Raw genomic sequence first — 18,691 nt, forward strand, 5'->3', positions numbered from 1 at the left:
GTTTCTTTGACATCTTGTAAAGCAGTAAGGTAATACTGTACAGTATGAAAGTGTCCTATACAGGGCCGGATTAAGAGCTTTGGGGGCCCGTAGCACATTTCAAATTTGGGGGCCCTTTTGGTCTGCATCATCTGAAGTTTAGATTCTGAACAGTTCAAACCGGACTAAATAATTATTTTACTCTCGATTATAATAAGAATCTTATAATATTTATGTGAATTTTATGTGTTGGGCCCCTAAAGTTTTGTTGTGTAAGAAATTTACAGTTTAAAAACGTAAAGATAATATTTTTAAAGACCAGTTTTTCAATGCTACACTTTTTCATTAAATATTGGGTCCACCATTAGGGGGGCCCCCGAAATTGCGGGGCCCGTAGCATATGCTACATGTGCCTATTGGTTAATCCGGCAGTGGTCCTATAGAAATAAATGCTGTTGTTGCCTAATGTCCTCTGGATAATACTATAACATGAAATTCTTATTTAAATAGGTTGGATGAAATAGGTTGTTAAAAGAATTACATATGAGTTTATTTGAAAGAACACTGTTGTTAAAATCAGGTCATTGAATTAATAATAAATTAATTTTTAAAAGTACAATACTTAGAACTGAAAATGGAATCGCCTTAATGATCAAAGGGTCTTCTTTTAGACTAACATTAAAAGTATATTTCAAACAGAAATCTTGAAAAGCAATAGATTGCCTTTGTTATCCGATAAGTTCACTACAGACCAAATTTCCTGCTCGATCCCGCAGAAGATGAATAATTAACACCACTACGAGGCAACTGTACGGGGCAGGGAGGCGGGGGCAGACGTCATGTGATACGAGCACATGACCGTTTCTTGACAGCGCCAGACTTTCCAGGAAGTTGCGCCCCGCGCTTCAGTTAAAACACTGACTGGCGGTGGGGCGGACGTGCAGTTTGCTTTCGTACCGGCGGCTCTTCTCTCTCTCTCTCAACAGGAAGCCGATATTGACCGAGTGGCGGGGGCAGAGCCGGGCAGGTAGGCACCCGCCGACATTTACTTAACAACTAACTGTTCAGCAGTAGCGTACTCGTAGGTAACGTTCACGCTGCCGTGCGCGCAAACTTATTGAAGTTGTACATTTCAGCCCGTCAGACGTCCACAGACGCTCAAGTAAAAGTTGCAGCCCTTAAGTATAGATGTGATGGTGTCGGCGGTCTAGATGTCCAGGCTGGCTGGCTGGAACGCTCGCTCGTTGTTGGGTGTCTGGATTTGTTCACAGGCACCGACCGGCTAGTGGGTCACATGGCATTATGTAGACACGGTAGAGATAGACTGGCTCATAAGCTTCACACCCTCAAACACCCCCCTATCACCCCCCCCCCCCCCCCCCCCCCTCAACCTAAAGAACAGTTGCGAGATATGTTCGTAGATGTCCGTTTAGAGTAGACAATGATAGCTGAGTTCCAGTCATCGTGGCACTCGAACGATTGACGCCGATCAGACTGGCCAAGGTAATTTAAACGGCTCGGGTGCGATTCGATTGACTAGACCGACAAGCGGCATACAGCAGACCAGACTGACGCATTGGCTTGGGTTTTAGCTGCAAGTAATCAGGTAGGAGCGTCTGCTTGGAGGTCGGGAATTGAACACGGACAACGACCGAGGCAAACCGAAACGTTAGTGGTCGCCAACCTGGCAGACTGACGCCCGTGCCCGAACAACATATCAGTAATTACCTGGGAAATCTATAAATGAATTGATTGTCACATGTATTGGGGGAAACAAAGTAAAATCAATATCTGACAGTTCTGTCAGACATAACTTTAAATAACTTCCCTTTGTATTAAAAAATACGTATTTATTGTCTGTTTAAAAGTCTTATGTTATAAACATTACATTACAGTAATAGAGAACACACAACAAATAGATAACATGCCAGAGTTGCATTAGGAGGATATTACACAAAAACATTAAAAAGTTTAGAAATACTAATAGTTTTTAAAGCTCAACAATTTGAAGTTGAAGTATTTCCTTTTCAAATACAAGAAACAAAGGTGTCTTTTAATAACGTTTAGTTTTAGGAATATGAAATTGTGCCAATAGAGTAAGAGTAAGTAATTTTCTTTCTCCTTCTTTTAAACTTCTAAAAAAATGTATTTGAAGTTGTAATGGTCTTAACACACAATTTAACTTAATTTTCAAATACAGTATAAGAAACCGACATTAACGTTGGATTTATGAATAAGAAATTGTGCTGATAAAATAAGATTAGATAATATTTGTTCTCTTTGCATCTTATGAGAATCCCATAGTTTTAAAAGCTTTCCATTTATTTGAAGCTGAAATGTTCCTAACATACAATTCAACTTCATTTTCAAATATAAGAAACAAAAGATTTCTGATTGTTAGCATTTGATTTATGACTATGAAATTGTGCCATCTTTACATCTTTTAAACTTATAAAAACCCATAAACCCATTTTTTTTTTAACTTTAGTTACTTGAAGTTGAAATGCTCTTAACTTACAATTTAGCATCATTTTCAGATATAATAATAATAAATAATAATGCATTTTATTTATTCGTAGGTGCCTTTCTAAACACTCAAAGACACCGAACAATAGATGAAACACACATTAAATACAGAACTAAAATACAAAAATTAAAATCAGACAGAGCAATTGTAATTAAAGAGAAAAAGCAGTCTTAAACTAATGACTTTTAAGTTAATATTTGAAAAGTGAAAATGATTTAATATTTCTAAACTGAGATGGTAGTGAGTTCCAGAGCTGGGGAGCAGAGCAACTGAGAAACAAAGGTGTCTGATAATGTTAAGAGTTATGAATATGAAAAGGTCTTATAAATCTTTTAAACATATAAAATAATTTATAAGACTTTACAGTTATTTGAATTTGAAATGTTAACATAAAATTTAACTTTGTTTTTGAATATAAGAAATAAAGGAGTCTGATTGACAGCGTTAGATTTATGAATATGAAATTGTGCCAATATGATACGTGTAGATAATATTCTTTCTCTTGTTTTAGACTTACAAATACTGTATTAGGTTACTAAAGATTTCTCTTTATTTTGTAAAGATATCCTTTCTTTTGACAACTTGAGTGTAGGATGAGGCCCAAAATAAATGTAAAGACATTTCTTTGCAGATCTTACAAAAGGAGCCACTTCAGTCAATATCTTTTTAAAATGGAGTCATGTGCTTGGTAGGATAATACATATGGAATAATTTAAAGCCAATTTCTGTAACATGTTTGTAATTAGATACTTAAATGGGATGATTTATACTTTCGGCAAGGCAATATCTGCAGTAAAATTCTCCCATTGAGACAGTACATAGGAAATGGTTACACTATTGCTTGTATTTTTTAATAAGTGTAAGCCATATACCGGTGTCATCATCTGCCACAGTGATTTACAGCAGATTTGCCACCGATTCCAGGAAGTGGACCATAATATAATTTTCCAGGTCTTTTCTTCAGTCCAGTGTTGTGCTCTTTCACTCATATTAAGCTTTTCTTTGTATTTGCCAGTTGCAGATTGGCCTCCTCTAAGACCAGCATCCCACAATCCTCTTCTCTCTGTTGCCCATGACACAGCTTTCACAATAAACATGGCGCTCTATTGAGGTTTTTTTTTTTGCAGAATGAAGAGTATTCCATGTGACAGACTGTGTGAAGTCTTCAGTTTCTTGGTAAAGGTGTCTATTATTGTTACAAGAGAAAGTAGGCAAACTGGAGAGAAAAAGAAGGGGAAGGCTCTTCCCGCAACCATCTTTTACTCTGTTGCAAGTGACACTGGAGTTTGGTGTAAATTTAAGGAAGAAGCCAACTGAGGAGCTGTCAGGCAGTTGTCTCTCAAAATACAGCCTCTGATGTTCTTCTCCTCTTATGCAGTTCCCTTTCTTTTTCTATCCTGGTCAGATCCAGTATGCCCTCTTTTGTCAAGACGGCAACAGGCACCTTTGTATAAAATCTTCAGTTTCTTGGCAGTCTTGTCACATGAAATATCCTTCATTCTATCAAAAAAAAAAAAAAAATCAACAGAACGAGATGTTTCTTGAATAAGCTGCTTCATTTTGGCCGTGTGTGAACCCAGAACTGAACTTTAGTAATGCCAGGACCTGGCCACCCAAGGTTTCAACGGTGCTGACGCAGTTAGAAAGGTCTCAAAAATAACCAATTAGAATGTAAACTCAACTAATTAAAGTCAGTAAGGGAGGTGACCAATAGGACACTGAAGGAATGGCTGCTAAGAATGAGGCTTGGAAGTCGTATGTTAATAATAAATTACAAATCGGTCATTTCAAGCAATAATAGCCTATAGAAACAGTAGTACTGTATTGTCTGTATTTTTTTTTTTATCAACTAGGGGGCTATGCCCCCTGTTCACTTTGCTCGCCCACCCCCTTACCCCCCTAGGGTGCGCCACACGCCATCCACTTTGCATCTCTGCCGCTCACATTGTGAAGGGGGGGGCCGAACACACGCTAAGCAGATGCAGACGGATCAGCTGCTGGCTTTCTGCTGCTGCTGCCGAGCTGTGTGTTCCTCTTTAAAAGCCTGTGCGGCAACTGTCCTTTTGTCTCACTGCCTTGTCTTGCAGGACGTTAAAGTGTCTCTGAGAAAATCGCGTATCGTCTTTCCAAGATTTTTTTTTTTTATAATAGAGAGATGTAATGGTATCTTGATTAAAAAAAGGTGTCAATTCCTATGAAAAACATTAACATTTCTGAATGTGTCCAGACTTTTTGCTAATAATTGTAATAATTATTAATAAAAATAATTGTGAATTTCCCCTTGGGGATTAATAAAGTTATCTATCTATCTATCTATCTATCTATCTATCTATCTATCTATCTATCTATCTATCTATCTATCTATCTATCTATCTATCTATCTAATAGTGTATATATTTAATTAATATGTATGCTCTCAGTTTACTTTATACACCTTTTTTTTCTTCATTGTTGACTTGACACAGTGCTTTTTTCTTGTATTTATGAATTTTGTTACTATATTAACTAGGGGATGCACAAACCAGTGTGTTTCTTCGTGCCGGTCCCAAGCCCAGATAAATGTCAGGAAGGGCATCTGGTGTAAAATTTTGCTAAATCAATATGCGGACAACAAAGATGATCCACTGTGGCAACCCCTAACTGGAGCAGCCGAAAGAAGAAGAAGTTGCATATTAACTATCCATCCATCCATTTTCCAACCCGCTGAATCCAAACACAGGGTCACGGGGGTCTGCTGGAGCCAATCCCAGCCAACACAGGGCACAAGGCAGGAACCAATCCCGGGCAGGGTGCCAACCCACCGCAGGACGCATATTAACTATGATTTTTTTTTTCCATTACTATCTTTTTCTATTGTATTATTATTTTCAGCTGCTCATAGTTGTTTGACTCTTCAGTTCCCTGCTTGTTCCTGTTCACTCTATGATGCTTTTCTATATTTACCTATGGACACTGAGCAAGCTCTGCCACCCGATGATTTATAAGCCCATCAGTTACTTGTGTGTGTTTTTCTGCAGTTGCTTCAGGTTCCTCTTCCTTTTTCACATCCCCTTTCTCACTGTGCTCTTCCCTTCCCCCAGTTTGTCACCTTCCTTTTTGGATGTACTAACTGCTTTGTTTTCTCTGTGCCCACCAGGTGTGAAATGGGGTCCATTTTCCGCAGTGAGGAGGTCTGTCTCACCCAACTCTTCTTACAGTCTGCATCAGCCTATGGTTGTGTCAGTGAACTCGGAGAGATCGGATTAGTGGAATTCAGAGATGTAAGCACAAACCTCATTTGCTTGCCATATAAACACACACAATTTTGTTTTAAACTTGCACTTCACTGCAATGGCACAGAAAGTGGGGTGTATGTACAGTGGCTATAAAAAGTATTCACCTCTTGAACGTCTTCACATTTTATTGTTATACATCATTGAATCCCAGTGGATTTAATTTGGCTTTTTTGATACTGAATAACCACAACTGATTGTTTAATGTCCAAGTGAAAACAAATCTCTGCAAAGCAATTTAAATTAATTAGTATTATAAAACTCAAAATAAGTCGTCCTCTTTAATATCCATCCATCCATTATCCATCCCGCTATATCCTAACTACAGGGTCACAGGGGTCTGCTGGAGCCAATCCTAGCCAACACAGGGCGCAAGGCAGGAAACAAACCCCGGGCAGGGTGCCAGCCCACTGCAGGGCACACACACACACACCAAGCACACACTAGGGACAATTTAGGATCGCCAATGCACCTAACCTGCATGTCTTTGGACTGTGGGAGGAAACCCACGCAGACACTGGGAGAACATGCAAACTCCATGCAGGGAGGACCCGGGAAGTGAATCCGGGTCTCCTAACTGCGAGGCAGCAGTGCTACCACTGCGCCACCGTGCCCCCTCTTTAATATGACATATCTAAATCATCACTGGTGCAGGCAGTTGGCTTTAGAAATCATAGAATTAGTTCAATGGAGGTCACCTGCCTGGGGTTTCAATTGACTGTAGTATAAAATGCATCTGTGCGTGGAAGGAACAACTTGTGGTGATTCAGTGCAGTGGCCTAAACCAGGGGTCGCCAACTCCGGTCCTGGAGGACCACCGTGGCTGCAGGTTTTCATTCCAACCCTTTTCTTAACGAGTGACCTGTTTTTGCTGCTAATTATCATCTTTTGAACTAATTTTAATTGACTTGCTCTTGAAGACTCAGACCCCTTAATCGTTTCTTTTTCCTTAATTAGCAGCCAAACAATAATCCATCCATCCATTCTCTTCAGCTTATCCGAGGTCAGGTCGCAGGGGTAGCAGCTTGAGCAGAGATGCCCAGATTTCCTTCTCCTCGGCCACTTCTTCTAGCTCTTCCGGGAGAATCCCAAGGTGTTCCCAGGCCAGTCGAGAGACATAGTCCCTCCAGCGTGTCCTGGGTCTTCCCCGGGGCGTCCTCCCGGTTAGACGTGCCCGGAACACCTCACCAGGGAGGCGTCCAGGAGGCATCCTGATCAGATGCCCGAGCCACCTCATCTGACTCCTCTCGATGCGGAGGAGCAGCGGCTCTACTCTGAGCCCCTCCCGGATGACTGAGCTTCTCACCCTATCTTTAAGAGAAAGCCCAGACACCCTGCGGAGGAAACTCATTTCAGCCGCTTGTATTTGCGATCTCGTTCTTTCGGTCACTACCCATAGCTCATGACCATAGGTGAGGGTAGGAACATAGATCGACTGGTAAATTGAGAGCTTCGCCTTGCGGCTCAGCTCCTTTTTCACCACGACAGACCGATGCAGCGCCCGCATTACTGCAGATGCCGCACCGATCCGCCTGTCAATCTCACGCTCCATTCTTCCCTCACTCGTGAACAAGACCCCGAGATACTTGAACTTCTCCACTTGAGGCAGGATCTCTCTACCAACCCTGAGAGGGCACTCCACCCTTTTCCGGCTGAGGACCATGGTCTTGGATTTGGAGGTGCTGATTCTCATCCCAGCCGCTTCACACTCGGCTGCGAACCGATCCAGAGAGAGCTGAAGATCACAGCCTGATGAAGCAAACAGGACAACATCATCTGCAAAAAGCAGTGACCCAATCCTGAGCCCACCAAACCGGACCCCCTCAACACTCTGGCTGCGCCTAGAAATTCTGTCCATAAAAGTTATTAACAGAATCGGTGACAAAGGGCAGCCCTGGCGGAGTCCAACTCTCACTGGAAACGGGTTCGACTTACTGCCGGCAATGCGGACCAAGCTCTGGCACCGATCGTACAGGGACCGAACAGCCCTTATCAGGGGGTCCGGTACCCCATACTCTCGGAGTACCCCCCACAGGATTCCCCGAGGGACACGGTCGAATGATTTTTCCAAGTCCACAAAACACATGTAGATTGGTTGGGCTAACTCCCATGTACCCTCCAGGACTCTGCTAAGGGTGTAGAGCTGGTTCACTGTTCTGCGACCAGGACGAAAACCACACTGTTCCTCCTGAATCCGAGGCTCGACTATCCGACGGACGGAGGGTCTCCAGAACCCCCTAATAGACTTTTCCAGGGAGGCTGAGGAGTGTGATCCCTCTGTAGTGTGATCTCCAAACAATAATGAGATATAAAATGAGCCAAAACAACTGGTGTCCATCATACAATATCTGAAAATAAAGAAAGATGAAGGTCTCGGGATGCCCAAAACATTTTACCAGTGCTCTTAGAAAGATAAAATCAACAGTTTCACAAATGTCTGCTTATGCACCACGAGAGCAGCAACAAGCCATGAATTAAAGAACGGGTTTAATTAACAAGAATCAGCACCTCATTAAGCAACTGGTTGGAGTGAAATTGGTTGGAGTTTGAGGCCCTGACTTAGTTGGTCTTCTGTTGGCTCACTCACTTCACATTTCATGTCTGTTTGGGTGCCATTTAAGGAAAGAAATGAAGCAACTCAGAGGAACGATGAAGAAATTCAGGGGAACAAATCTTAAAAATGCAGTTCAATTAAAATGAATTCACAAGAAGTTAATTAGCAACACAAACAGGGCACTCTTTTAAAAAAGGGTTAAAATGGGAACCTGCAGCTTCAGTGGTCCTCCAGGACCGGAGTTGGCAACCCATGGCCTAAACTACTGTCCTCCTGGCATTGCAAGCAATCTTTGCTTCCATTTGGGAGACTGGCATCATCCCAACTGACTGGAAAACGGGACTTGTCATCCCTATCTGGAAAGGGAATGGTGATCGCCTGGATTGTAGCAACTACAGGGGGATAACGCTGCTGTCAGTGCTGGGTAAGGTCCTTGCTAGGGTCATCCTCAATAGGATCCGTGATCACTTGCTCACCTACCAGCGACCGGAACAGTCTGGTTTTATGCCTAAGAAGTCTACAATCGACCGCATCCTGGCACTGAGGGTTCTCATTCAGCGCAAACGCAAATATCCGCAGAGTTTCTTTGCAGCCTTTGTTGATTTTCGCAAAGAGTTCGACTCAGTTGATCGAGCTGCCCTGTGGGACGTCCTGAGGATTTACAAGATCCCCTCAAGGTTGATGGATATCATGGCCGGCCTGTACACTGGTACTGTGAGTGCTGTGCGGAGTGGAGGCAGGACCTTTGTGTTTTTCCCAGTTGATTCTGGGGTTTGTCAGGGGTGTGTTCTTGATCCTACTCTGTTCAATGCTTGTATGGACTGGGTGTTGGGAAAGATAGATAGATAGATAGATAGATACGGGTCGTGGGGTCCAGCGGCTGTGGGGCATCTGTTGGTGAAGAAAGGTTCACGGATCTTGAATTTGCTGACGATGCTGTGATCTTCGCGGAGTCAATGGAGGTTCTGATCGGGGTGCTCGAGAGACTGAGTGAGGAGTCTGAGTGTCTGGGCTTGCGAGGGTCCTGGATAAAAACCAAGATCCAGGCCTTTAATGACCGCTTGGGCACGGCCATCAGCAGTGTGTCTGTCTGCGGAGAGAGTGTTGACCTTATTGAGAAGTTTACTTACCTTGGCAGTGACATTCATGTCTCTGGTGACTCTTCCTATGAAGTCAGTAGATGTATTGGGAGAGCATGGGGGGTCATGAGGTCACTGGAAAGGGGTGTGTGGCGCTCCTGATATCTATGCAAAAGGACGAAGGTCCAAATCTTTAGAGTCCTGGTGCTTCCTGTCTTGCTATATGGTTGCGAGACATGGACACTATCCAGTGACCTGAGACAAAGACTGGACTCCTTTGGTACTGTGTCTCTCCGGAAAATCCTTGAGTACCGTTGGTCTGACTTTGTGTTGCTCATGGAGTCCCAAATGAGGCACATTACCTGCATTGTGAGGGAGTGTCAGTTATGGCACTACGGCCATGTGGCGCATTTCCTTCAGTGTGACCCGGCTCGTAAGATCCTCATTGTTGGGGACCCGAGTGGCTGGACCAGACCAGGGGGTCGCCCAGGTAACACTTGGCTGCGGCAGATAGAGGGTCATTTCTGGAGGGTGGGACTGGACCACGTGTCTGTCTGGATGGTGCAAACCGGGATCCTGAGTTGTTTCGTTGTGTAGTGGGTGCAGCAATACACTGTACCAGTGCATGCTCCCCAACTTGACTTGACTTGACTTTATATTTGTAATTAATTTAGGTCACTTTGCAGAGATCTATTTTCATTTTGACATTAGTCGTTTTTCTGTTGATGAATGTCACAATAGCCAAATTGCATCCAATGTGATGTCAGTGTTGTGTAACAATAAAATATGAAAATTTCTAAATGGGTGAAAACTTCCTGTAGGGTCTGTATACCACGCATTTATGGCTAACATGTTTGGAACATACTTTTCCTATATTTAAAATGTATCACATTATAAAATTGTACTACTTTCATTATAAAGTACAGGTAAAATTCCGTTACAACGAACTGCCAGGGACCTAAAAAATATTTTGTTGTAATGAAAATTTCGTAGTAATGAGATTCTGTATTTGTCACTATAGTGCTTCCTTTAACTTGTGTCCAGGTGTCTGCGATCATTTCAATAGCTTCTTTTGCGTTAATTTTACTCTTCTCCTGTCTACAAGTTATGCTGACAAGAATTTTTCTCAGCATTTCCTTGCGATAACACACTTTCAGGGTGCGAATGATGAACAAATGCAATGCCTGAAGCACTGCTGTGCAATTGGGTGGGAGGAATTCAACGTGAACATTATCTAAAAGTGGAAGCATGTTGTGGGCAGCACAGTTATCAATCAGAAGCCGAATCATCCTTTTCGTCTTCTTCATATTGTGAGGTTTCTGAACTCTTTTGGGACCATACTCCCCACCCAACGGGAATGACACACTGAAGTGCGTCCCGAAGCGCGATTGCCACGTCTGTGGAAGATTATTTGTCTGTTGTGAGTTTTGAAACCTCACATTTTCTTGAATGAGTGCCGCATTAATAGGAGTGTTTCACATATAAAAATGGCTTTTTCGACGTCTTGAAATGCAGCAGTTCGCATATGTTTGCAACCCAAGATTTTTCTTCTTTTTTTTGCTCGGTCTTTGAAGAAAGTTGACAGTGTCGATGGTGAAATTCTGAATTCACTGGCAACATCTTTTTGCCGCAATCGAGAGCTGCAAAAATGTAGTTTTTTTTTTTTTCTAATATGAACTGTTACCGTTTTTTCGTGTCTGCCGTTTCTATAGGAGGGTGACAATGAGTTAAATTCCAATGGAAGTTTTTCAAATTTTGACGAGCAATAAGCAAAAGGTATCGCTGAAAACCACCGAAAACAAAAACAGCAAAAAAAAAAAAAAAAACAGTACGAGGAAAGTCTGAAGAAAGAAAAAAAAACAATTAGTGTTTCTGTTTGGGGATCGTTGTGCACAACTGAACTGCAACCACAGAACTAACTGCTCTGTGGATGCTTCATTCAGGCATTTCAAGGTCTTTTGGGCACTTCGTTGTAATGAAAGTACAGTATCTGCTGAATGGGCTTCGTAGTAGCGAGACTTCTGTAGTGTCATATGGGGAAACTGTCAGGACCATTTTATTGTAATTAAAATTTCGTTGTAACGGAATTTTACCTTTATATATTATCCATCCATCCTTTGTGAAACCCACCTAATCCAGTTTAGGGCTGGGGGTGTGGGAACTTCTGCCAGCAGTATTGTGTGCACCCCTGGATGGGGTAATAGCTCTCCCGCTCACCCTAAAACAGTCGTGTGCACATTTTTAGATTTTTCTGGTCTGCTGGGGTTGTGGTTTTGTTAGAGAGACATGAAGTAGATGGAATGGCTACTGTGTAATTAAAAATTCTATAGGTAAATAATGTGGGAGCATTGATGCGCTTTCCATAAAGTGTTTCCCAGAAAAGGAGCTAAACGTTTCCCTTCACCTTGATTTTGCCTAGTGACTTTGCACTCCAGAGTGTTTCACTTTCCAAGGCTGCTTCTATTATTTATTCTCCCCAAAAGTGGGTACGTAATATGGCTGTACGAAAAAAAAAAGCCGAAGGGGTGAAGTGCAGTGTTATCATGGCAAACGGGCACATTGATGACAGTTGTGTGTTGACAACAATGCTTTGTATCTTGTTTTTGCAGCTCAACCCCAATGTAAATGCCTTCCAGAGGAGATTTGTGGCTGACGTGCGCCGATGTGAGGAGATGGAGAAGACCTTTGGTGAGTGGAGGAACTGTGTTGTGGTATGCTCACTCTCACAGATCACGTCAAAGCATGTTACCTCATTTCCTCATATCTGATTGGGAAAGAAGTGATAGTCCTATCATACCCCACCCCATCACCATTTTGTAGATAAAACGTTGTCTTTGACAAGGTTGAAAATATGCAAGACAGGATAATCTTTTAGTGGTGGCCTCTCCTGACTTTTAGCAAATATTTCCACAAACGCTTCTAAAGTATGTATGCTTGTTTACCACATTCTGATCAACTATCATAGACCCGTAGATTTGGTGACATACAGTGGGTACGGAAAGTATTCAGACCCCCTTCAATTTTTCACTCTTTGTTATATTGCAGCCATTTGCTAAAATCATTTAAATTAATTTTTTTCCTCATTAATGTACACACAGCACCCCATATTGACAGACAAAAAAAAGAATTTTTGAAATTGTTGCAGATTTATTAAAAAAGAAAAACTGAAATATCACATGGTCCTAAGTATTCAGACCCTTTGCTGTGACACTCCTATATTTAACTCTGGTGCTTTCCATTTCTTCTGATCATCCTTGAGATCACCTTCATTTGAGTCCAGCTGTGTTTGATTATACTGATTGGACTTGATTAGGAAAGCCACACACCTGTCTATATAAGACCTTACAGCTCACAATGCATGTCAGAGCAAATGAGAATCATGAGGTCAAAGGAACTGCCTGAAGAGCTCAGAGACAGAATTGTGGCAAGGCACAGATCTGGCCAAGGTTACAAAAAAATTTCTGCTGCACTTAAGGTTCCCAAGAGCACAGTGGCCTCCATAATCCTTAAATGGAAGACGTTTGGGACGACCAGAACCCTTCCTAGAGCTGGCTGTCCGGCCAAGCTGAGCTACTGGGGGAGAAGAGCCTTGGTGAGAGAGGTAAAGAAGAACCCAAAGATCACTTTGGCTGAGCTCCAGAGATGCAGTCAGGAGATGGGAGAAAGTTGTAGAAAGTCAACCATCACTGCAGCCCTCCACCAGTCAGGGCTTTATGGCAGAGTGGCCTGTCGGAAGCCTCTCCTCAGTGCAAGACACATGACAGCCGGCATGGAGTTTGCTAAAAGACACCTGAAGGACTCTGAGATGGTGAGAAATAAGATTCTCTGGTCTGATGAGACCAAGATAGAACTTTTTGGCCTTAATTCTAAGCAGTATGTGTGGAGACAACCAGGCACTGCTCATCACTTGTCCAATACAGTCCCCACAGTGAAGCATGGCAGTGGCAGCATCATGCTGTGGGGGTGTTTTTCAGCTGCAGGGACAGGATGACTGGTTGCAATTGAGGGAAAGATGAATGCGGCCAAGTACAGGGATATTCTGGACAAAAACCTTCTCCAGAGTGCTAAGGACCTCAGACTGGGCCGAAGGTTTACCTTCCAACAAGACAATGACCCTAAGCACACAGCTAAAATAATGAAGGAGTGGCTTCACAACAACTCTGTGACTGTTCTTGAATGGCCCAGCCAGAGCCCTGACTTAAACCCAATTGAGCATCTCTGGAGAGACCTAAAAATGGCTGTCCACCAACGTTTACCATCCAACCTGACAGAACTGGAGAGGATCTGCAAGGAGGAATGGCAGAGGATCCCCAAATCCAGGTGTGAAAAACTTGTTGCATCTTTCCCAAGAAGACTCATGGCTGTATTAGCTCAAAAGGGTGCTTCTCCTAAATACTGAGCAAAGGGTCTGAATACTTAGGACCATGTGATATTTCAGTTTTTCTTTTTTAATAAATCTGCAACAATTTCAAAAATTCTTTTTTTTGTCTGTCAATATGGGGTGCTGTGTGTACATTAATGAGGAAAAAAATTAATTTAAATGATTTTAGCAAATGGCTGCAATATAACAAAGAGTGAAAAATTGAAGGGGGTCTGAATACTTTCTGTACCCCCTGTATATGAGGGTTCTTATTGACTCATGGAATGATGCATTAGTAGTCCCCCATCTGCAAAAGACATCTTTTTGTATCATTTGTGATTCTGACTTGGGGAAAGTGATTTGTCCCTTAGCTTCCTAGTTAGTGCCACTCTGGGGAACATCCTTAGGAATGGCTGATCTTAAAAGTGTTGTGCCCACCATCTCCTCTGTGTCTGTGGTATTGGCTCGGTTGGTCTAATTGAGACTTTGTTGTTTAATGGTGACTCTTACCTGAGATTAAATAAGCTAAATCAATGACCCTAATGGCCCTCTGTTGTGCCAATTGTGCTTGCTGCAGTGTTTTTGGAGAACGAGGTGAAAAGGGCAGGTTTGGAACTTCCACTACTCCTTCTGGACAGGCCAGCTGAAGTTTCTGCACCAGCCCCTTCTATCCGTGAGGCCAACCGTATACAGGAGGATTCAGAAAAGCTGGCCCAGGAGATCCGAGAAGTTACCAAAAATAGAGACTCCTTACGAAGTCAACTGCGGGAAATGAATGAGTACCGAAATATGCTGATCGAGACCGAGAGGTTCACCAGCCTTGGGGTAAGTAGTGATTTAAGAGCCGCAAATTTAATTTGTATTCGGCTGATATAAACGCTGACCTTGTTAAGTTTCAGAAGTCTGTGTTGTGAAGAATGTGTCTCCTCTGCAGGTTCCCAGCTCTCCACATTTAGCCTCACGGTCAAGCCAAGTTCTGGATTTGTCCCAGTCCTTGCCCCCTACTCTGGATGCAAGGCTCAGGTAGGTAAAGAAGTACCTGCATTCCTCCTTCATCAGCAGCTTTCCCTTCAGGACCAGGCTCTTGTCTTCTGCAGTCTTTTTCCCTTTTACTTTCATGTTGACGGACCACCACTAAAAGCCTTGTGACCGTCTAGAAATTCTGTACTAACTAGCTTTATTGAAAGTCTGCATTATAGTTCTCAAAGTTTTTTAATGAATGCCTGTGTGGTATAGCGGGTCTGCGGCTTTAAAATATAAGGGCCAGGTTTTAATTCCGTATAGCCGTGTCGTTCTCCGTGGGCGCAATTGCACGACCACGGGGAATCAATGGGGTAGTTGGAACGAGTCGCACCTGCACGTGTGGGTGCGATCATTCTCAATTGCTTCATTGGCTTCCTGCAGCCATGGAGGCACGGCGGTATGTATATATACGAGTGAACACCAGGAAAGGGGGATATAGATGGATCAAGGAAAAGAGGAAAAAAAAAAAGGTTAAAGGACGGGAAAGAGCAGTCTTAGCTGGAGGATCTGGCCATCTGTAAGGAGGAGACAGCACGAGCTGGGGCCCCGCGAACGAGTGTTTGTTGGTAGCACTCCAGGGGCTAGTTCACCCCACTGAATGTTCTGTTGGAGTGAGCAAGGCAGGCGTCCTCCCGAGGGATCTGAGGAGCGACTGCGTGAGCGCAAAGGATGAAGGGAGGACAGCCGACCTCGGACGGGGTGGCAGTGATGTCCGTAAGGAAGCCAAGACGGAGGTCGGCTGGAAGGAGCTCGTGGCTGTTGGGTCTCTGCCGGCTGCGGGAGCAATGGGTGAGCCGGGGAGAATGAGAGACGGAGGTGGGCTGAGATCGTAATAAGAGAGACTGCATTTTAACTTCTGATTTTAACCTCGGATTTTAATGGATTTATTTATTGATAATTGTTTTTATCCCCACTTTGCACTGTTTTTATGGAATATTTATTGAAACTATGATGGATGCACTGCACTTTTTGTTTGGGCACTGTTGTTTTGAAATAAAAGCACATTGGCACTTTTGGAAATATCCCCTGGCGTCATTTGAGAATTGTCCTCATATGTCAGCTCATCTCGGTGACATTACCGACGGTGTCGGGTTAAGAGCTCCCAGCAGTGAGATGGGAGCGTGGAGCGGACCTCCATCGTCACAGCCTGCCTGCCCTCTGTATACAGAGACAGCACCGAGTCTGATTTGCAATGTCCTTTCATCTCCTTCTGTTCAGATAGCAGCCTTTTTATACAGTGCTGCCAGCTGCTTGCGTTAAAAGTCTCTAGGGCAGCACTTTAGTGCAGTTAGTAGTTCCGCCATCTCACACATCCAGTGTCATAGGTTTGAATATTGCGGTTACATGTTGTCTGTGTGCAGCCTGCACATTCTTAGCGTGTCTGTGTGGATTTTCCTTTCACCTTTCTAAAAGCATGCATGTTTATGTGAACCGGTGATTCCAGATTTATCCCGTGTGAATGTGAGGAGTGTGTTGGTGTGTAAGCAGGCCCTATGACCACCCTAAAATGATGCATGCATTGTGACATGTGATGTTATCCTGCTGGAAGTATTCATCTAAAACAGATGTGGCCTTAAAGAGATAGATGCACATGGTCGGCAGCAATGCTTAGATAGGTTATGGCATTCAAGTGATTTGCAGTTTTAGTAAATGGCCTACTATACACATTCACTTTCACATTCATTTATGTAGGTAGAATGCTCAGTGGGGGGCTGGGTGGTCTCGTGGCCTCGGAGCCCCTGCAGATTTTGTTTGTTTTTTTTTCTTTTCTTCAACCCTCTGGAGTTTGTTTTTTCTGTTCTCCTGGCCATCGGACTGTATTTATACTTTGTTAATTAGTACAGTGGAACCTCGGTTTGCGAGCATAATTCGTTCCGGAAACGTGCTCGTAGTCCAAAGCACTCGTATATCAAAGTGAATTTCCCCATAAGAAATAATGGAAACTCAGATGATTTGTTCCACAACCCAAAACTTTTCATATAAAAATGATTAATACAAAATATAAAGTAAAAAATACATAAAACAAATTAACTTGCACTTTACCTTTGAAAAGAATCATGGCCGGTGTGAGTTTCTAAACTCTTGTGGGATTGCACCCAACTGGACGACACGCAGAAGAGCGTCCCAAAGCAATCGCAGTCTCCCAGTGCTGTAGCAGTTCTCCGTAAAAGCGAATCCGAAAAGATCGCGGACATGCTATAAGCGCCTGTCGTCAATGGGTGATACAAGGAACATTATAAATGCGCAGGGCCCTGCCTGACTGCTGTGTCTGTGTATAAATAACCGCGCTGTTGCTGTTTCAAGCTGAATAAAGCTGGTGTTGCTAAAGTACTGAGACTCCGCTTCGTGTTTTAGGGTGCAAGACGAGGACTCGCACGTCACAGCACACACGCACACGCAAGCACACACACACACACACACACACACACATTCACAATGCTAATGCTGTAGTAAACACTATACGCTCGTTGACTGTATGAGTGAGGCACGCCGACTCAGACGGAGAATAGGAGACGATTGCCCACAATCCCGCAGTGAGAGAGAGAGAAGAACCATCAGCTCAGTTGTGATCACATGACGCTCAGCAGAAAAACTACTCGTACTGCAAGACCTCGCTCGTTTATCAAGTGAAAATTTATTAAAACACTCGTAAACCAAGTTACTCACAAACCGAGGTTCCACTGTATTGCCTTATTTTATTTTTAATAAACTTTCTTCATCTTGTAAAGCACTTTGAGCTACATCATTTGTATGAAAATGTGCTATAGAAATAAATGCTGCCGGTGCCTCCAGGTTAGGTTCTGGCCACTCTTGAATTGGATTCATGGAATAATTCACCCACAAATTAGATTTTATAAATATGTTTCTTACTGCCTGTAGTTTGTAGTGATAGCTGAAGAAGGTTTTCAATCATGGTTTGAATAGGCATCTATGATGACCAACACTGGACCGTATCAAAACCTTCCATGAAAAAAATCTTATGTTACTCATGTCACATAATGTACATGTTAGGGCATCCACTTGTATGTTCACAACATCCCAAACACGTGTATTTTTCATAGAATTTTGCTAAATCAACCACTTTGAGAAAAAACTCACGTGAACAAAAAATTTAAATGTGCTGAGACACACACAAGCTTTATTTGAGTTGTAGGCCCACATCTCGTTGTTACATTTATAATCATATCAATGATTTTAATAAGAGCACCATTGCTCCTTGTTGTTTAAAATCACTGCCCCTACTGCGAGCTCCACCTTCATGTGGCGTTGGGATTGATTTAGAAATGTGACACTCCGTGAACTTTCTAATTGTTCCTTTTAAGTACAATTCTCTCCTAGTTGTCTCCGGACGTTTGTATTACAGTTGACCCTTGATATACGACCGGCCTGACATGCGAACAACTTGATTTACGACCAAAATTTTTGTTTTGATTTACGACCAACATCTTGCGTTACGACCCGAATGTGGTCACGTGTATCCGCTTGTGCGATTTTAAACAAACAGCTGAGAGCATTTGTAAGTGTCAGTCAGAGCCCAGATACATGTGTTTGTGGACGTAATTTCGGTCAGTGCAGTGATTTATATAATTTTTTTCGATAATTGCTAAGGAAGGAAGAGAAAGTAACGAATGTAAAGAAAGCGATCACAATCGAAACGAAGAAGGAAATTGTGCGGAAATATGAGAGTGGTGTTCATGTGAACGGTCTCGCTAATATGTACAGCATGTCGAAATCCACCATCTCGACAATTTTACAAAGAAAAGATTTGTATAAGGAGGCTCCTTCCAAACAATAACCACCTTCCATTTCATTCTCCTCCTCCTCCCTTCCTGCAGCCCAAAGATGTCAAATTAAATGGTGAGTACAGTATGAAATTGTTGTTTCTGGTAGGCTAGG

General features: G+C 42.8%; 1 protein-coding gene across 1 annotated transcript in view; it reads left to right on the forward strand.

The window, feature by feature from the left end:
- Positions 1 to 835: 835 nt before the first annotated feature.
- The window catches only part of tcirg1b (T cell immune regulator 1, ATPase H+ transporting V0 subunit a3b), a 57,761-nt gene continuing 39,905 nt past the window's right edge, over positions 836 to 18,691 (forward strand). Inside the window, exons 1-5 of the mRNA XM_028812280.2 lie at positions 836 to 1,006; positions 5,643 to 5,766; positions 12,021 to 12,099; positions 14,349 to 14,596; positions 14,706 to 14,794. Coding sequence (XP_028668113.1) covers positions 5,650 to 5,766; positions 12,021 to 12,099; positions 14,349 to 14,596; positions 14,706 to 14,794 — 533 coding nt within the window. The 5' untranslated portion in view covers positions 836 to 1,006; positions 5,643 to 5,649. The remainder of the gene's footprint in view (positions 1,007 to 5,642; positions 5,767 to 12,020; positions 12,100 to 14,348; positions 14,597 to 14,705; positions 14,795 to 18,691) is intronic.

This window comes from Erpetoichthys calabaricus, chromosome 10, assembly GCF_900747795.2.
Source record: "Erpetoichthys calabaricus chromosome 10, fErpCal1.3, whole genome shotgun sequence".
In the NCBI taxonomy this organism is placed as follows: domain Eukaryota; kingdom Metazoa; phylum Chordata; class Cladistia; order Polypteriformes; family Polypteridae; genus Erpetoichthys; species Erpetoichthys calabaricus.